General features: G+C 33.7%; 1 protein-coding gene across 7 annotated transcripts in view; it reads left to right on the top strand.

Moving 5' to 3' along the window:
- Positions 1-17512, top strand: part of Golga4 (golgin A4) — a 101133-nt gene that overhangs the window by 39825 nt on the left and 43796 nt on the right. For 4 of the 7 annotated variants that reach the window (XM_047530242.1, XM_047530241.1, XM_047530239.1 and 1 more), the window contains 6 exons: positions 1100-1198; positions 1552-1684; positions 2914-3101; positions 3392-3475; positions 5502-5649; positions 16487-16665. In XM_047530242.1, coding sequence (XP_047386198.1) covers positions 1100-1198; positions 1552-1684; positions 2914-3101; positions 3392-3475; positions 5502-5649; positions 16487-16665 — 831 coding nt within the window. Of the gene's footprint in view, positions 1-1099; positions 1199-1551; positions 1685-2913; positions 3102-3391; positions 3476-5501; positions 5650-10716; positions 10738-16486; positions 16666-17512 lie in introns of all 7 variants that reach the window. The other 3 variants (XM_047530240.1, XM_047530237.1, XM_047530235.1) reach the window with 1 other exon arrangement.

Raw genomic sequence — 17512 nt, 5'->3', positions numbered from 1 at the left:
GATGGATTAAATCAGAGGAAGACTTTAGATAATGAATCTCTCTAGAAGGCTGTTGATGGAAATTAACCATTCAAAAATTATTGCTAGGGTCTGGGGTTGTAGCTCAGTGATGGAGTACTTGCCTAGCATGTGTGAGGCACTGAGTTCTATTTTCAGCACCACATACAAAAAATAAAGGTCCATCAACAACTAAAAAAATATTTTAAGAATATTGCTAACTGTGCTGTGGTTATAGTTGTAGAAAAAGACCCTAAAAATTGTAAAGAAATTAATAAAATAATTTGATCATGGAGGGATCAACAAAGATAAGTAAAACATGATTTTGAGTATTTTGAGTTCAGGAAATTAGTGAGTTAGGAATCCTAGAATAATGAAGGGGTTTAGGCAGGCTGTTTAGCGTGTTCTAGATGCTTACCTCTAGCATCCTAAGGGAGTTAAGTATAAGAGAGAAACAGCACGTAGGACTGAGCCTAGAGGGAGGGATAAAAATCAATAAAGGACAAAAAAAAAAAAAGGCCAGGAGCTTAAAGCCAAGGAAAGTGGGTACCTCTGTTGAGATAATATTTATTGTGGTTGGTGTAGCAGGGAGATAACTCAGATCATTGGATTCCATTAGAAAGGCTTTTTAATGACCCAAAGAATGCAGCATTTTAAGCAGTTCAAAACTACAAGTTTTATTGTTTTACAGAATAAGAAAACTTTTGATGCTTTCATGTTTTCAAAGGAGGAAGACAGTTGGCTTTTTGTTTGATATAATTTGGTTTTGTATTAAGTAAATATAAGATGATATAAAGCAGTGTGATATCTCAAAGTAAAGTTTTAAGTGCTTCCCCCCCGCACATTATTAACAATTTAGCAATCATTATAGCTCCAGAAAGTATACGTTTTCTTCTTGAATCTTCTTGTTATTTAAGGAACAAAATTATTTGTTGCTGTGATTATTTTAAATAACGTTAATGTTTTAGATGCTGATTATTCTCTAATTATTGTTGCTACTATCCTGTCTTAAGAGGTATGCAAATCTTGATTGATCGTGTTTTTAAACTTTGAAAACTAAATTTTATACTGAAAACTACCTATGAAATCTTTTGTGTTTTAGGAGCTTCAAATGGATCAGCAAGCAAAAAAACATCTCCAAGAGGAGTTTGATGCATCATTAGAGGAGAAGGATCAGTATATCAGTGTTCTCCAAACTCAGGTAAAAAAGAGAAAAAAAATGTGGAATTTTTTCAGTAAAGAAAAACAAAAGTTAGATGTGATATCTAGGGAGGTCCAAATTAAAAAAAAAACAAAAAAAAAAAACAGCCTATTTTTAAAACTTGGGTTTTCCTCAATTAATTTTAAGGCTGATTTTGGTTTGTTGTACCTTTTGACTAATGATAATATCACTTCTAACATAGCACATATTAAAATGAAATGCATTGGGAGGGAAATTTTTATTTAATTTCTCCCTACTATAATAAAAAGAATATTGTTTACAATATCTGCCATGTGCTTTAAAGAAAGTACTACTGCCAGAGTATTTTTCCCCTAATGAAGTGCTTCTTTTAGGTTTCTCTCCTGAAACAACGATTACGAAATGGCCCAATGAATGTTGATGTATTAAAACCAATCCCTCAGATGGAAGCACAGGCAGAAGTCTTTACTAAAGAAGAAAACACAGAGGGTGATGTAGAACCAGTAGGTAAGCTTCCTCTTACCCAAAACCTAATTTAAAAACTGGAGGAGAATGTTAAGAGCTTTCAGAACATGAACAGATAGAAATGAACTGAGATAAATGTAAAGTGCCCTTGATGCTAACATTTCCACCAAAATGCAAGTGTTGTTATTATTTTTTTGCTTCTTTGTTGTCTTTTAAAGAAAAGTAAGACTTGTTTTAAGACATGAAAATTGTATAGTCTGTAAGTAGCACCATCATTTTGTTGTAATGAAAATATGTTGTATTACACTGTTTTATTGATAGCAGTACTAGATTTCATATAAACAGGTCAGTTCTGTTCAGTGTTAATATGCTATTTGTAATTATTTGGATATTTTACTTTCTAAATAACATTGCCTATATATTTCTATATTTAAAGATGGTGATATTTACCCTGCTTTTTTTTTTTTAACTAGAAAAGAAGAAATAGTTAAATTTTATCTCAAAATTTAGTTTTACCCATCCTATTTTTTTATTCTTTGAGGTACATGTTTAGTAAATTCCCACTTTTTGTTTTCTAACATTTTTCTCTCAAAGAGACATAATAAATTTTTGACTCAGCAAGAAGCATCTAGCTATCTCAGCAGGCATCCTATAAGAGGGTCTAAAATTCCCCTGGAATGTGAAAACTTCACTCAGAAATGTAAGGAGATGTAAAAAGCTATATGTAAAGAATTCCTCTCAGGAAGAGATTAGACTGTGGTTGGAAAGAATTTTTTATTAATCCTTTTGAGATGGAAGTTAAGATATGGAGTAATTTTGAATAACAAAAACAACAACAAAAAAGTTATCAAACTGTCTTTTAAGGAGGATGGATTCAGTTATTGTTAGTGAACTACTGTGCCAGTCCAGGATGGGGTTGAATCACAAAATAGGTGAATACACTACCTAGTATCTTCAGATAAATATCAAACAAATAGCAACCAAGAGTAGAGGTTTGTAAGGACACCACCTTGTTAGCAGGCCAGGGTTGTCTCCTCTCTGCTTGATCACACTCAAGAGTAGAGCAGAGTTTTGGTATAAGAATACACTCTTGGGTCTGGGGGTTTAGCTCAGTGGTGGAGTGCGTGCTTTGAGGCCCTGGGTTCAATTCCTAGCACTGGAGGGGAAAAAAAGAGGAAAAAAAGAATGAACTCCTGTGTATTAACAGACTGTTCCCAGAGTTCCCTTACATACCTTATTTTCTGCCTCTGCTTATGCTGCTTTATTGTTAGTGGGAGATGAGGCTTCTGCTAAAACACTGGAAATGCTTCAGCAAAGAGTTAAGCGGCAAGAGAATCTACTTCAGCGTTGTAAGGAAACAATTCAGTCACATAAGGAACAGTGTACATTATTAACCAGTGAAAAAGAAGCTCTGCAAGAACAACTAGATGAAAGACTTCAAGAACTAGAAAAGATGAAGGTAAAAGAGCAAATGAGCTTTATTCTATTTAATTCTCTGAGCCATATCCACATGCTCCAGTATGGCCTGCATCTTTTCTGGAAAATCTTCCATCCTCCTCAGACAGGATGGAGAGGGTGTCTTTGGGCAGCTAAGTGCCCTGGGCTTGATAGCATTTAGCATACTTTTAAGACTTCCTGTGTACTTTTCGCCTATGTAATATGTGTATCTAGATTAGATAAGATGTTCAGAGTTCTCATATGAGGAGAAACTTTGTTAGAGATGGAAATGAATTTTTAACCTTTTTTCAGGAGCTTCATATGGCTGAGAAGACTAAACTTATCACTCAGTTGCGTGATGCAAAGAACTTAATTGAACAGCTTGAACAAGATAAGGTAAAACAACAAAATTTATGATACTGAAATTTGTCAGGAGAGTCCCAGAATTCACTTTTGAAAATAGTTGGAAGCATTCATATTTCTGCTTTCCAAATTATTACAACTGCTTCCATGAAAAATCTTTTTAATTTCTAATTTATATAACTGTTAGAATTAGTTTTATATCATGTGAAGCTGATTCTCTCCATGTTTTCTTGATCTTAGTCAGCATTTTAGTTTATAGATTTGAATAATGGTTGCAAAGGAAGTCTACACTTCTAGTACATATCTACTTCTCAGAGAAAAGTTTAATTAGGGCATTCTAAATGTGAATGGTTTCAGTATGTTCCTTCAGATATTATGAAAGCATATCAATCTCTCATACAAGTTGCCTGAAAAGCAAAGAAATAATTTAAATATTAACAACAAATTTGTACACATGGATTTCAGAATGTGAGATTGGATGACTGAGAAAAGGATGAATCTTACCTTGGCAGTTTGGAGTTAGAGCAGCAGCAGTAGCTACATGGCAGGGACTGCTGAAAAATTTGTGGGCAAACAGTTTTGACCTGCGTTTCAGCTCTAAGTTCTTGGGTCCTTTTTAAAAGCAGCTCCCAGTTTGTTCCATACCACCTATCATTTTCTTTAATATGCTGGTTAAAACGATAATATTTTAACATATCTTTAAAATAAAGTTCTTTTTTAAATTTTACAAAAACGTAACCACATTATCATAATTATATCAACAATTTGATTAAAATTTCTTAAGTATGACCTATCTATTCAGTTTCAGATTTTTCTTATTATCTCATAATGTTCTTTTTCCTTTTATGAATCAGGATCCAGATGAAGTTGTTTGATTGCACTTGGTTGATAACAATTTTTCTTTCTTTCCATTTTTTTTTTTTTTTTTTGGTAGCAGGATTGAACCAGGTTTGAACCCAGGGGTGCTTAACCTCTGAACCAGATCCCCACCCCTTTTTATTTTTTATTTTGAGACAGGGTCTCGCTAAGTTGCTAAGGGCCTTGCTGTTGATCTAACTTTTAAGACTTAATCTGTAGGTTTGAGTGTCCCCTCTCTGTTTTCTTTTACCTTGTGATTTGGTTTTTGAAGAAACTGAAGGCCCATAATTTTGTTTTGAAATTTCTTCTTAACAGTGCTCTTCCACTTACCTGGTTGTTATCTTTCCCTGGATAGTAGCTATCTAGAAGAATCATTCTAATGCAGGAGTCAGCAGACCCTGCAAGTAAGGAAATAATTTTCTTAAGACCCAAAGTCTGAACATCTTTTCAAGAGACAAATTGAATACCCCATTTTTTGTTAGTCCTGAATGACTATGATTTGATATATAATAATTTGGTTATCTTTCCCTGCTAGCGAACTCCATTTCTAGTATAGATTACCACAGAGAGGGAACAGAGCAACTAGCAAATTGGAAGAATGGGGGTGCCTTACTGATAGAAGTAAGGAGTGGTGGTGGGACCAGTCACAGAAGGAAAGAGAAAAATCAGGTAGTTCTGAGCTGCCATCTTGCTCCATCCAGTGGGGCAGCAGGCACTTTACACTCTCAGTAGTCTCTGGGATTAGCTGTGTATTAAAGCACAGATCAATAATTGTACTTAAAACAAAAACAAAAACAAAACAAAACAAAACAAAATTGTACTTTATTATGGCTCTGAACCAAGTTCAAAAGGCTGTGTTTTCTTCCTAATAAACTGTTTATTAAGACAGGGAAAATTATAACACATTTATAGAAAGGTTATAAAATAAATATTTTAACTAAAAACATGTTTAAATGGTTAAAAGATTAAACTTCCTATTAAAATAGTAAAGTAATTTTTATATAAAAATCGTCCTGATACCATGCCAGGAAACTGAGGCATAGAGCAGAACACGGAGTTCAGTTTATGGAATACTGAAATAATTCTTATGCTGTATTTAGTAAGAAATATATTTTGTGCCTGTAAAACTAAGTTTGAACTGTGCTATTGATGATGCAGTTTTGTTGTGCAAATGCTTTATGGAGTTTTCACCTCTGTTCAGGGAATGGTAATAGCAGAGACAAAACGTCAGATGCATGAAACCCTGGAACTGAAAGAAGAAGAAATTGCTCAGCTTCGTAGTCGTATCAAACAGATGACTACTCAGGGAGAGGAATTACGGGAACAGAAGGAAAAGTCTGAAAAAGCTGGTAAGAACTCAGGAGTTACTTCTTTTATGTTTGCATTCAAAAGTCATTTAAAGTGCTTGCTGGGTATTTTTTAAAAATTAATTAAATATTGGTAAAAATGCTTACTGTGGAGACTTCTTACATAACACCAAACTGCTTATTATAGAAAGCAGGGGTCAGTGAACTATGGCCTATGGACCATAACCAGCCCATGATTTGTTTATGTCCATCCCTTAAGCGAAGAGTGACTTTTACTTTTTTTTAAATGGTTGGGAAAAGAAAGAAAACATGACAGAGATCATATGTGACCTATAAAACAAGACATTAATATCTAGTCCTTTACAGAAAAAATTTGCTTGACCACTGCCCTACAGTATCAAAATTAAGATTAAAAATTTAGAAACTTCCACATAGACATAGCATAGTGCTTATTAAATAACTGCTACTTTATACATTCTCTAGGGTGAACAGAAAGTAAAAGGCATAATTTGTTTTTAAAAGGAATAATGAACAATTTAGTGTTATATATTAATATATATTATATGTAATAGCATTATGTTTTGGCACAATAAATGCTAGGCTGAAAAATATAAAGATCAGTATAGTACTCACTGAGTATCCAGTAATGCTAGAAAAGGAGACCTGCTAGAAAGAGAAGAGAGCAGGATAAACTGTGTCTTCTTGTCAGGAAGAATGTGTATTTTGAGCTGGACCTCAAATAAATAATGAATAGAATGGGCTTAAACAGAGAAGTGGAGATAGCAGACATTTCGGTTGCTCCAGGACCATAAACAGGCACAGTGATCATAGTGGATATGTGAATCCACTGGAAAATGTTTTTTGCCAAAATGGGAAATGAAGTTGGATTGTGAAAGAACTCACTGTTGGAGTCTTAAAGATGAGTAGCTGCATTTAGATGTTGGCAAACAAGGCAATATAGGAAATCAGTAATAGGAAAACATAATGTAATAGAAGGTAGTGTTTTGTGTATAAAAGAAATGAAGTGAGAAGTCAAACTTGGGAGCAGTGGCAGGCATCAAGTTTGAGGGGCAGAACTTTGGCTACCTTGACTAGGATGGTGGTTCTGGAAAAGACAGGAAAGTTAGAGTGCAGAATTTGACATCTGGTCAACTTGGAGGAGCTGAAGAAAAGTAGGATTCTAAGGTGAGCTCAAAATTTTAAGCTACGAGACTGGATAGTGTAGAGCTAAAGGAAATATAAATGGTAAAGTTGAGGATTAGAGTCAGCTGATGAGTTCGTTTAGCTAATGAGTCAATCCTGAGATTTCCAAATGAAATTGACTTGTAAAATTTTGAAAATAAGAAATTTGAAAATCTTTCAGGAATCATTAACCTCAGGTTAAAGCCTGTGGTTAAATCTGTGGGAAAGGCTGCTTACTCCAGAAGGGTGAATTCTAAAGTAATACGAATAGTAGTGGCAGGAGCAGCCATTTTAATTTGCACTTGCTGCTGCTGATGTGGCCACTATTAATATTAACTATGGACCAGTGGTTATTTTAGCAAGGCTGTGCTATCAGTGCTTTTCCTTGTATTTACTTGTAATAAGTCCTTATAATTCTATAAAATAGTAGTAGTATTATCCTCATTTTACAAATAAGAAAGCCCAAGAACATAAAGGTTAAGTAAATTGTCTACTTTTCATTCACAGTGGTTAAGTGTATAATCAGGACTTTAACCTAGGCAATGTAGCTTCAGAGTCTTTGCTTTTTATAGAGGTTTTGAGTTTGTAGAGAGAAATGAGAAAAAAGTTACCTCAAGAAGTTACAGGAATTGCGAATAGCTAAGTTTCCTGGGTGAATTTAAGAGATGTTTCAGGAAGTGGGGGAGGTAGAATAGTTTAAAAAGGCTTTTGAATTTGGTGAGGATTTGATTCTCAGGATACAGTTTTGAGAAATGATTTTTTAAAGTAGATCATAAGTAAGATGTTAAGGAAGAGAATGGGTCTGGCTGAGAGAAATAGTTGGCTGACACCATCTGTGTTCATAAATCTCCATCTCCTTGCATTTGTTTTATGGGGACTTTAGTTAATGAATTTGTTCCCATTAAATCTGAAAATTTCATTTTGGAGGGAGTTAATAGACAGCATCTTTCAGAATACAGTCTCTGAAGCCTTATGGAACATCATGAAACAGATTTGTTTTCTGCAAACAGAAAACCCAGTACACAGTCTCAGCTTCTCCTATAAAGTCTTTCCATTTTTATGACTGCTTTTTGTTGACTATTGTAACCAGTCAAAAAGAAATAATGTTGGTCAGGGGGTTTAATTTTCTCTTTAAAATTAGGACATATTTTATGAGGAGGTAGAAAATGATGAATGAGTATAAGGTTGAAAAGGGTAGATGATGAAAAGGTACATAAAACATACAGTTTATTCACATGAGGATAAGATTTTTTCCAGATAATGTTCCAATCAAATCTTTAATTGTACAACCTTCCTTCCTTTGCTTCTCTGAAACACAGTTGTATTTTGTCTTTAAATGTGATTTTCATAAATAAATATGTGTGTGTATATATACACAATATACACACATTCATTCTCTCTCTCTCTCTCTCTCTCTCTCTCTCACTTTTTTGGTTCTTTTTTTTCCCTTAGTGCTGGGACTTAAATCTAGGGCCTCATGTATGTTGAGTATACTCTCTACTGCTGAGCTGTACCCCCAAGCTCAAAACTATATTTTCATTAATATTTGCTAGCCTGTAAGTTAAGAAACTTCTCTGTTTGTAGTACCATCAGAATAGTAAAAATAAGTGTTAAAAAAAGAAAAGATTTAAATTATCATTATTTTTGTGTATGTGTGTGTGTGGCACCAGGTATTGAACTCAGGGCCTTGCACATGTGAACACTTTACCACTGAGCTACATCCCCAGCCAAGATATAAATTATTTAATACATATATTTACTTTGGGAAGTCTCTAGATAACACAGTTATAAGTGCTTTGTTAGATACTTTTAAGACATGTACTTGTAGTCATAATTATTGAGGGCTATGAAAGCTGTAATGGACTCATTCCACATCTTTTAAATCTACACTGAAAACTAGTTTTGCACATCAGCTGCATTTCATCTAGTGGTCTAGGCTGAACAGAACTTTCCAAATAGAAAATGGTTCTCAGTTCAAATACAAAGTCCATATACTATGAAAGAAAAATTCCTGTTAAGTACTAAACATAAGAAAATGTCAATGTAAAGGAGTAGAGTTTCTGTACTCTGTGAGTTTCATCTGGCTTTGGAGAATTCATTTACTTTGTTTAGTTCTTCTCCTTTTTCTGAGTAAAATCTCTTTTGGGATTTAAAGTTTAAAAGCTAAACACATAAGAGTTGGCCACGTAAAGGGAACATTAACATCATTTGCTGTTGTTAGGATTTTAGAACTAACTGTGTCTATGTAAAACCATTATTAAAGAAAGCAAACCCTCCTAATGCATTTTCATCTGTAAAAATCTGTTCTGATATTGTTAATAATTCTTGAATGTGGATATTAATAGATAACTCTTGACTTGCTTATTCTGGATGTCAAAATTCACTAAAGAACATTCTCTGCTACTTTTATTGAATCTAGTGCCATCATATTTTTTCTAGATAAACCATGATACCTTTTATATTTTGGAGGATACAGGAAATCTGAATGTCTCCGATTTTAGAAAGAATGATATTTGCTTGAATTATTCACGGATGTCATCAATATGGACTTTCACATGCTTTGTCAACCTCTAGTACTTAAGTAGTGTCCTTTTTAGTAGAAAGATTAGGAATATTTTCAAGAATATGGTACTACAGTACTTGATAAAAATATTATTTTAATGAATAAAAATGAAAAATATATTTGTTACAAGCACCTTACTACAACTGTTCATTTTATTCCTTTTTAGGTTACTTAAGAACCAGGTGGTTATATTTTCCAGTAACCAGATTTTAAACTTGGAGAAATCTGATGATTAGCTTTAGTGCATAATGCTGTTTTAGGTGCTAGGAAATATTTGCAGTCATTTTGAAAATTATATCTTCATTCATTGCCAATGTAGAATGTTAATGCTATTAAACTTCACAATGCAGCTTGACTGTTCTGTGAGTGTGAGAGTGTGTGAGTGTGTATGTTGAACAAGGTAGGAGGTAGGGATAGTTGGCTAATTATCAGTGCAGTTGTCTTGCCAAAAGTTTGGAAAATAGGGAATATGAAAGCCCACCACTGTTTCGGCACACTTCCATGTAGTCTTTTATCCAAATCATATTTTAATAGTCTAATAATATACATATGATTTTGTATGTTCATTATGCCACTATTTACCATTAAATTAGGAATACTTCTACATATTGTTAAGGTTATTAACACGTTTTATGGCTGCATCAAAGTGCAGTACATCATTTACTTGATAACCATGTCTTTATTGAGCCATGCCTAAATTGTTCTGTATTTTTGCTTTTATGAATAATACAATAATATTGTGATATAGCTTATTGTATGTTTTAAAATTTCTTCTTATGATAAGTCTTACCCATAGAATTTTAGTCTGTTTTCTTAGTTACCTTTAAACAATCTAAACAGAGCCATTACAAAAAAGGAATCAACATCACAGTGTTATCTAAAAAGTTCTTGCCTACAATTAGGCGAATGAATGAAATATTCTGCTTGAATTAGGAAAGTCCCAGACACGCTAACTTTCATAAGCTCATGTTTCCCTTTCATGTAAATTGTCTTTGTGAAGTTGTGTGTTTTATATAATTGACTGCATTGAAAAACTTGGATTAACTCATTCTTTGCTTTTTTATTGTCATGTTGTGTTTGTGCAGGAAATAAGCTTTCCATCATTTGTATAGTATGGACTTGACATATCCAGAGACATTCAGTTGAATATTTATATAATATTTGAAGCCAACCCATTAAAATAGTTTCTGTATTTAAATAATGTGTAAGATTTATGCATTTTATATGACAAACCAAAATCATGTGTATTTACTTTGTTTCTGATAATTTATGTGACAGTTTTCTTGGAGTCTTAAGTCTCACAAAACATCTTATTTTTGTGCATCCACACATGCCAATAAGTGAATCATGGTGCCTTTCCCAAGCCTTGTATGAACAGGACTGGGGTAAGGGCTGTTTTTTGTTTTTTGTTTTTTCTCTTTTTTTTCCTCCTTATCATGGGTACTTAGAATAAGCTTTAAAAAGAAAATTCCATGTTTCTCAGGCAAAAAAAAAAAAAAAAAAAAGTAAGAATTAGATTTTAAGTATGCCATGTTAGATAAGTAATACATATTTTGATACTTAATGATTATTTGATGGAAAAATTTATTATTTTGAATGCATTTTTAAATGTGTTGTTTATGTCCTGCACAATGCCACTATTACTGGAAAGCATCAGAAACTGGAAGAACACAGTTCTCTGGTAGAGCATCTTATCTCCAATTAAATTAAATTTATTTAGCTTTACTTTAGTTCAATTTTTTTTTTTAACATTTGCCTGATGTTTTTAAGGGATTTGATAAATTTCTATCTAAGGAATACATGAAAGTTTGAATAGATCTGCAACATTTGAAGGTCAAAGCATAGTTAATTAATAGAATGAATTTTGTTATATATTTCGAAAAGTGACCTAAAAAAGTAGATTTCCATTGCAACTATGATGCTTATTAAATTTCTGAAGGCCCCAATTTATATATAAGTATTGTGTTATCTGGTTTATGCCACTGGGTGGTAGTATTTATTTTTATTTGTGTAGACTGTAGCACAGTAGTTTTCAACCTTTTTGATTTCAGGGACCATTTTACGTTTTTAAAACTTAACTGTAATTCCAAAGAGCTATATATATGTGGGCTCTATATGTTGATATTTATTGTGTTAGTAATTAAAACTAAAAATCTAAAAGGTTGAATTCATTTAAAAATAGCCATTATAAACATGGTAACATAAATGTTTGTGAAGGACTTTGTTTTGCATTTTATATATTGCTTTGTTTGGCTTAATAGAACACAACTGGATTTTCATGCATGTTTCTGCATTCAACCTGTTATGATACCTTAATTTGGTTGAAGCATATGGAGAACATCTACTTTACACAGAAATGTATTCATAAAGGGAGGATCTCACGGATCCTCTAAAAGGTTCCCAGGCCTCTAGGATCTTTGGAACATGCATTGAGAACTGCACTCTAGTTTTTTTATTTTATTAACAAAAGAGGTTTGATGATTGGGTGGGAATTCTAATAAAATTCTACTTTTTCTTTTAATTTGCATTTTACTTATCTTGTAGTAATGCCTGTGTTTTTTAGAACCTAATGCCACATGTTTTTAGCAGGTTTTTTTTTTTTTTTTTTTGCATGTTTTATTGTTCTTGTTTTTTGCTAGGATAAAGCTACAGTCTTTTTAAAAATTTTTTGTCATTAGACAGCTTGTTAGAATCAGCAGTTAATCTGGAGATTGGCAGCCTTTCCACACTACTGCGTCTTTGTTTATTCCCTGCAGTGGAAATAGAAGTGGGTCCTATTAGACATATTATGTAGTGCACTCTAGGACAGAGCATCAAAACAATAATGCTATGTGGAACCTCATAATTCTGGCATTTGTTACTATGATTTACTAGGATGCTCAGGTCAAAAAGTAGAAAAGGTGATGGAGTAGCAAAAACAATGCCACATTCTTTCTAGCTTTATCTAAGAATTTGATCTTTTAATTCCCTTCCTTCTTCACTAGTTTAGCTACCTTTTTTCAGAAATATTTTCTATATGTACTCAGTACCTACCATATACTTGGTAAATGGTAAATATCTGGTTCATATTTCATAAATGAATGGTTAGCCTATTGAACTGTAGATTGCCAACATCTCATTTAATTTAAAGTGAGCATTTGTCCATTTTTATAGGATGTGAGTGAACCTCACCTGAAGTAGAAGTGAGGAATTAGCAATAGAAGTCCTGCCCTGCGTTTTACTTAACTGCCAGAGGCCATATTTAATGTTGGTTAAATTTTTGTCTAGAAGTATTTTCAAAGGTTTTTTTTTGGTTTTTGTTTTAAATAAAAATTGCCTGAGATACATCGAATTTTGCTTTGGAAGAACACAGTGTGTTCTTGCAACATTCTGCGGCAGTTCGTGCTTAGCCTTCCTGTCTGTTCAGTATGTGTCTTGACCATAGTTTTCCCTGCTCACTCTTGCATGTTGGCTGATGCGTCAGCTGCGGTTGATGCATGCCTTCTTTCTTTGTTGGTAATTGAAAGGTGAATTCTGTAGACATTGAGAACATTTTCTTTGATACTTACATTATAATCCTAGCATACCTTCACTTTGGAAAGAATAGGAATTCACTTGTAGAGTGTTACAGGCTGTGTAGATACTACTTTATTGTGTCTGGTGGTTGCGGGGTCAGAGGTGAGATGCTTCTGCTGGTTAGTAAGTGAACTTTCTCAGTTATCCTCCTCAGACATTGAAATATGGGACTCATTGATGGAGGCTGACTTTCTGTGTAGAAGTGATTTCATTTGTGATATAGTTTAGAATCCATAATGGGTTTGAAATAGTTTTCATATATGTGGATATATGTAATGTGCTTAAGTGCTTTCTTGGGGTTACTTACTATTTCCTTAAAGCATAATAGAGTTAGAAAGCAGTAAGTCTTGTCAGAGTTACATGTCACATTTAGTTGAGAGTCGGAAGCATACCATCAGATCTTATTTTAAATTTATTTATCATCTGAGGGAAAATTTGGATGCCCTGGAAATTCATTTGAATAAGGATGTTGGGTTAAAGATTTCAAAGGTTTCCTTCTAGGTGTAAAATTATTTAGTTCTCTGACATAATAGAGAGAGAGAGGGTTAAATTTAGATGATAAGAACTGTGGAATGAAATCTCTTTCTTTAATCATTACATGGTGGATAATTGGGTGACTTAGGGAAAGTCTTTTAATGGATTAAACACTAAAATTAGAATATAATATCAGAATATTCTAAGATATACTGTGTGTTTAGAAAACTTATTTAGTGGAAAATTCTAAGTCGGTACTTGCGGTATGCGTTTTTTGTTTGAAAGGTGAGAAAATCACAGTTAGTTTTATGGGTCTTTAAAATTTATTTTTGTTTTTTTGTGGTGCTAAGGATTAAACTCAAGGCTTCACACGTACTAGGCAAGCTTTCCACCCCTGAACCACATTGCCAACCCATTTAGTTTTATACTGTAGTTGATTCTGAAATTAAAAAATTAAAACAAAATTTACTTGGTATTGACTGTATAAAGTTCTGTTTTATTTTGCTTAATTGACCAAAGTTTTTCATTTATACTTTGGACAATAATCAAAACTATCTTCAAATTCTCCAGTCTGATTTAAGGTGTTTCTGTGATGTACTTAGAAAGCTAAGAAACAGTTGTACTTGCTGAATATTAATAATGAAAAGGTACTGATGACATCTAACATTACAAAATATTTGTCATTCCCTTTCCATTTTTTTTGTTATTCCCAGATTTAAGTCATCAGCACAAACTAAGCAGTAAGTACTCTTACAGAATCTCTCATAATCATTTGATTTGACTGATTTTTTTAAAGCATTCTTTTTTTTTAATCTTTATTTGTTTATTTATTTTTATGTGGTGCTGAGAATCGAACCCAGTGCTTCACATGTGCCAGGCAAGCACTCTACCACTGAGCCACAACCCCAGCTCTTGATTTGACTGATTTTTAAGTGAGGAAACTAATTTCATACTAATAGCAAGAGTCATTTATTTCCATATGGTTGATACTAGAATTCATGGGGCAAAAATAACTATAAAGAAAACATTTTTTTTTAAGTAGTTTCCTTTCCAGCATATTCCTGTCTAAGGATTATGATCATGGTGTTTGCAGGCAAATGGTAGTAAAGTTAGACTAGGAATCTTAAAATTATTTCAGGTAATCCGTTTGAAATTTAGACCTTATTTAGCATCATTTTATACTTAAGTTATGTAAAATGAATAAATTGGATAGATTTGTGTGTATGTTTTTTCTTTTTTAATTTTGTAGTTGCAGATTGGCAGAATGCTTTTATTTTGTTTATTTTTATGTGGTGCTAAGGATCAAACCCAGTGCCTCACACATGCTAGGCAAGCACTCTGCCACTGAGCTATACAGCCCTAGACCTCAAAAGAATTTTTTTTGTGTGTATGTGGTGCTGGGGATTGAACCCAGGGTCTTTTGCAAACACTCTACCAGCTGAGCTATATCCCCAACCCTAGATTTGTTTTTTATATTAAAGATTTATAGTTGTCATAAGGGTTATTTTTTAAGTACTAAGTTGTATTTCCAATTGTCACCAGAGTTCTGCCTTCTCTTCCTTTTTCTGTATCTGATGCAATTACCATTTTAAAAAATGCTTTAGAATAGATATTTGTCTTCAGGTATGCAGTTCCTGTGCCCAAACCACAGTTAAGCCAAGCTCTGGTTAATAAAAGGCCTTTTTTTTTCTGAGATGCCCTAAGTTCCCACATTTCTTATACAACTGGAAGTGAAAATATTATATATGTCAGTGAACTGTATCCTCTGAACCTGTTTCTTGATGAGGTTGAAAATCCTTCATAAGCACTTGAGTTTTGTTTATAGTCTGTCTGTGTGTAGTGGGAGGTCTGTGGACTTCTGTACTGTGAGGACTAAAGGAAATAATCTAGGATGACAGTACCATTAGGATTTTTCACAGGGTGTCATTATGCAAATAAAGTGTGTTTATGTATGCGTGAATATATATTCATGACACACATGTATGCACACACATATGTACATGCATATGTATACAAGTATAAACATACACATGTATATATTTTGGGGTCCAAGTTACCCAAGTTTTGTACCCATCCCATCTGATTTTGTTAAACAGTGGGTAATCTATTTGGCTTCCTTAAAGGCCTTTTACTCTAGCTAAGACGATTATTTCTGCAGGGTCTTAGGGTTTTTTTGTTGTTGTTGTTTGCTACTGAGGATTGAATCCGGGGTGCTTAACTACTGAGCCACATCCCCAGCCGCCTCCCCCCCTTTTTTTAAATTTTATTTTATTTAGAGACAGGGTCTCACTGAGTTGCTCAGGGCCTTGCAAAATTGCTGAGTCTGGCTTTGAACTCAAGATCCTCCTGCCTCAGCATCCTGAGTCCCTGGGATTATAGGTGTGTGCCACCACGCCCATTAAAGCCTGAGTTCTTACTTATCTCACTCAAGAACTCCCTGCTGGTAATGCCTTTTTTTGTACTATTGAATCATTCTTTCTAGTCAATTGAAAGCAGGCCTGGTTTGAAACTTACACAAGTAGTAAGCTTCCTCTCAAAAGTATATTGTTTAAATATGTTATTTACCCAGTAAGTGCTTTTAAAAAGAAGCAAAGTCCCCTCTCTTCTGTTATATGGTTAAGAAGTTTTTACACGTAAGATTTGTCAAGCAATCATTTCTTTTCATTCTTAAATATGTCCTAGAATACAATAGTGTTACCTAATTACTGATGATAGATAAATTTAAAACTATATAACAAATAAGGAAGCACTTGAAATTAGATAGAAGTAAGAACACATTTGTTTCTTTTAATTTGTTATCCACAAGGACACTGGGGAGGGGAGAGTGGGGAATCTTTAATAATATATATATTTTCAAACTTCTGAGCTTAGTTTACATAAGCAGTCTTAACCTAATTCAGAACTCAGTGAAAATTGGTTTTAATGACTGAATAATTCTTGTGGCTTTGTTGAATAACTCAGAAATATCTTTTGGCTTAAAATAATAATGTGTCTTTTAACCTGTCCTGCTATAGCTGCTCTTAGTTCCCGTAAATTGAATGTAAAACACTTTAGCTTAATGATAGTATTTCTTGAGATACTTGTGTTCTGCTCTTTCTATTATAGCTTTTGAGGAACTTGAAAAAGCCTTAAGCACAGCCCAAAAAACAGAAGAGGCACGGAGAAAAATGAAGGCAGAAATGGATGAACAAATAAAAGCTATTGAAAAAACAAGTGAGGAGGAACGCATCAGCCTTCAACAGGAATTAAGTCGGGTGAAACAGGAAGTCGTTGACATAATGAAAGTAAGAATAATTCAGGATTGAAATGAATTATAACAATTTTGAAATTAAGTCTGATGTTTGGCTTACAGTTTTGACTGTAGGGAAGAATTAATATGTATTTCAGACTGACCATTTTATGTTCAGAATATAGAAAAAACGTACTTTGATAGAGAAATAAATTTAATATGTAAGTACTTATCTGGATCCTTTTAAGCTTTACTCTCTCTCCAGTGGGCTGTGTTATGAACTGAGTTGTGCCTTACCAGGTTTCTTGACTATAGGCTCCTTGAAGGTAGACTGCTTAACTTGATTGGTAGAATATCCTCTGCAGAACTTGGTTGAGGAGGCGCTTGCCTAATGTGTGTGTGCTTCAGGGAATGAAGGAGTGAGTTGTTGAGGGTGGTTGTTTTAAATGTTTTAAAAAAATAATTATTTATTTGTTCATTTTTATGCAGTGCTGGGGATTCAGCCCAGGGCGTCACTCGTGCTGAACACATGCCTTACCACTGAGTTACATCTTCAGCTCCTTGAAGGATAATTATTAATGTTCTGGTACTGTTAAAAATATAGATAGGGCAGGTATGGTATCTCATGCATGTAATCCCAGCTACTTGGAAAGTTGAGACAGGAAGACCAGAAATTTAAGGCCAGCCTGGGCAACTTTGTGAGCTCCTGTCTCAAAATCTAAAAAAGATGCAGGACTTGGGGATGTAGCTCAGTGGTAGGGTGCTTGCTTGCCTAGCATGTGTGAGGTCTCAGGTTCCATCCCTAGTACTGCAATATATATATATAGATAAACTGATCTCATTTTCAAAATCCCAAGATTTCTAGTTTTTCAGAAATGCAAACATGAAAATACCATGACACT

The sequence above is a fragment of the Sciurus carolinensis genome, chromosome 17, assembly GCF_902686445.1.
Source record: "Sciurus carolinensis chromosome 17, mSciCar1.2, whole genome shotgun sequence".
Classification (NCBI taxonomy): domain Eukaryota; kingdom Metazoa; phylum Chordata; class Mammalia; order Rodentia; family Sciuridae; genus Sciurus; species Sciurus carolinensis.
The sequence above is the reverse complement of the archived record's forward strand: the minus strand, read 5'-3'. Positions and strand labels throughout refer to the sequence as shown.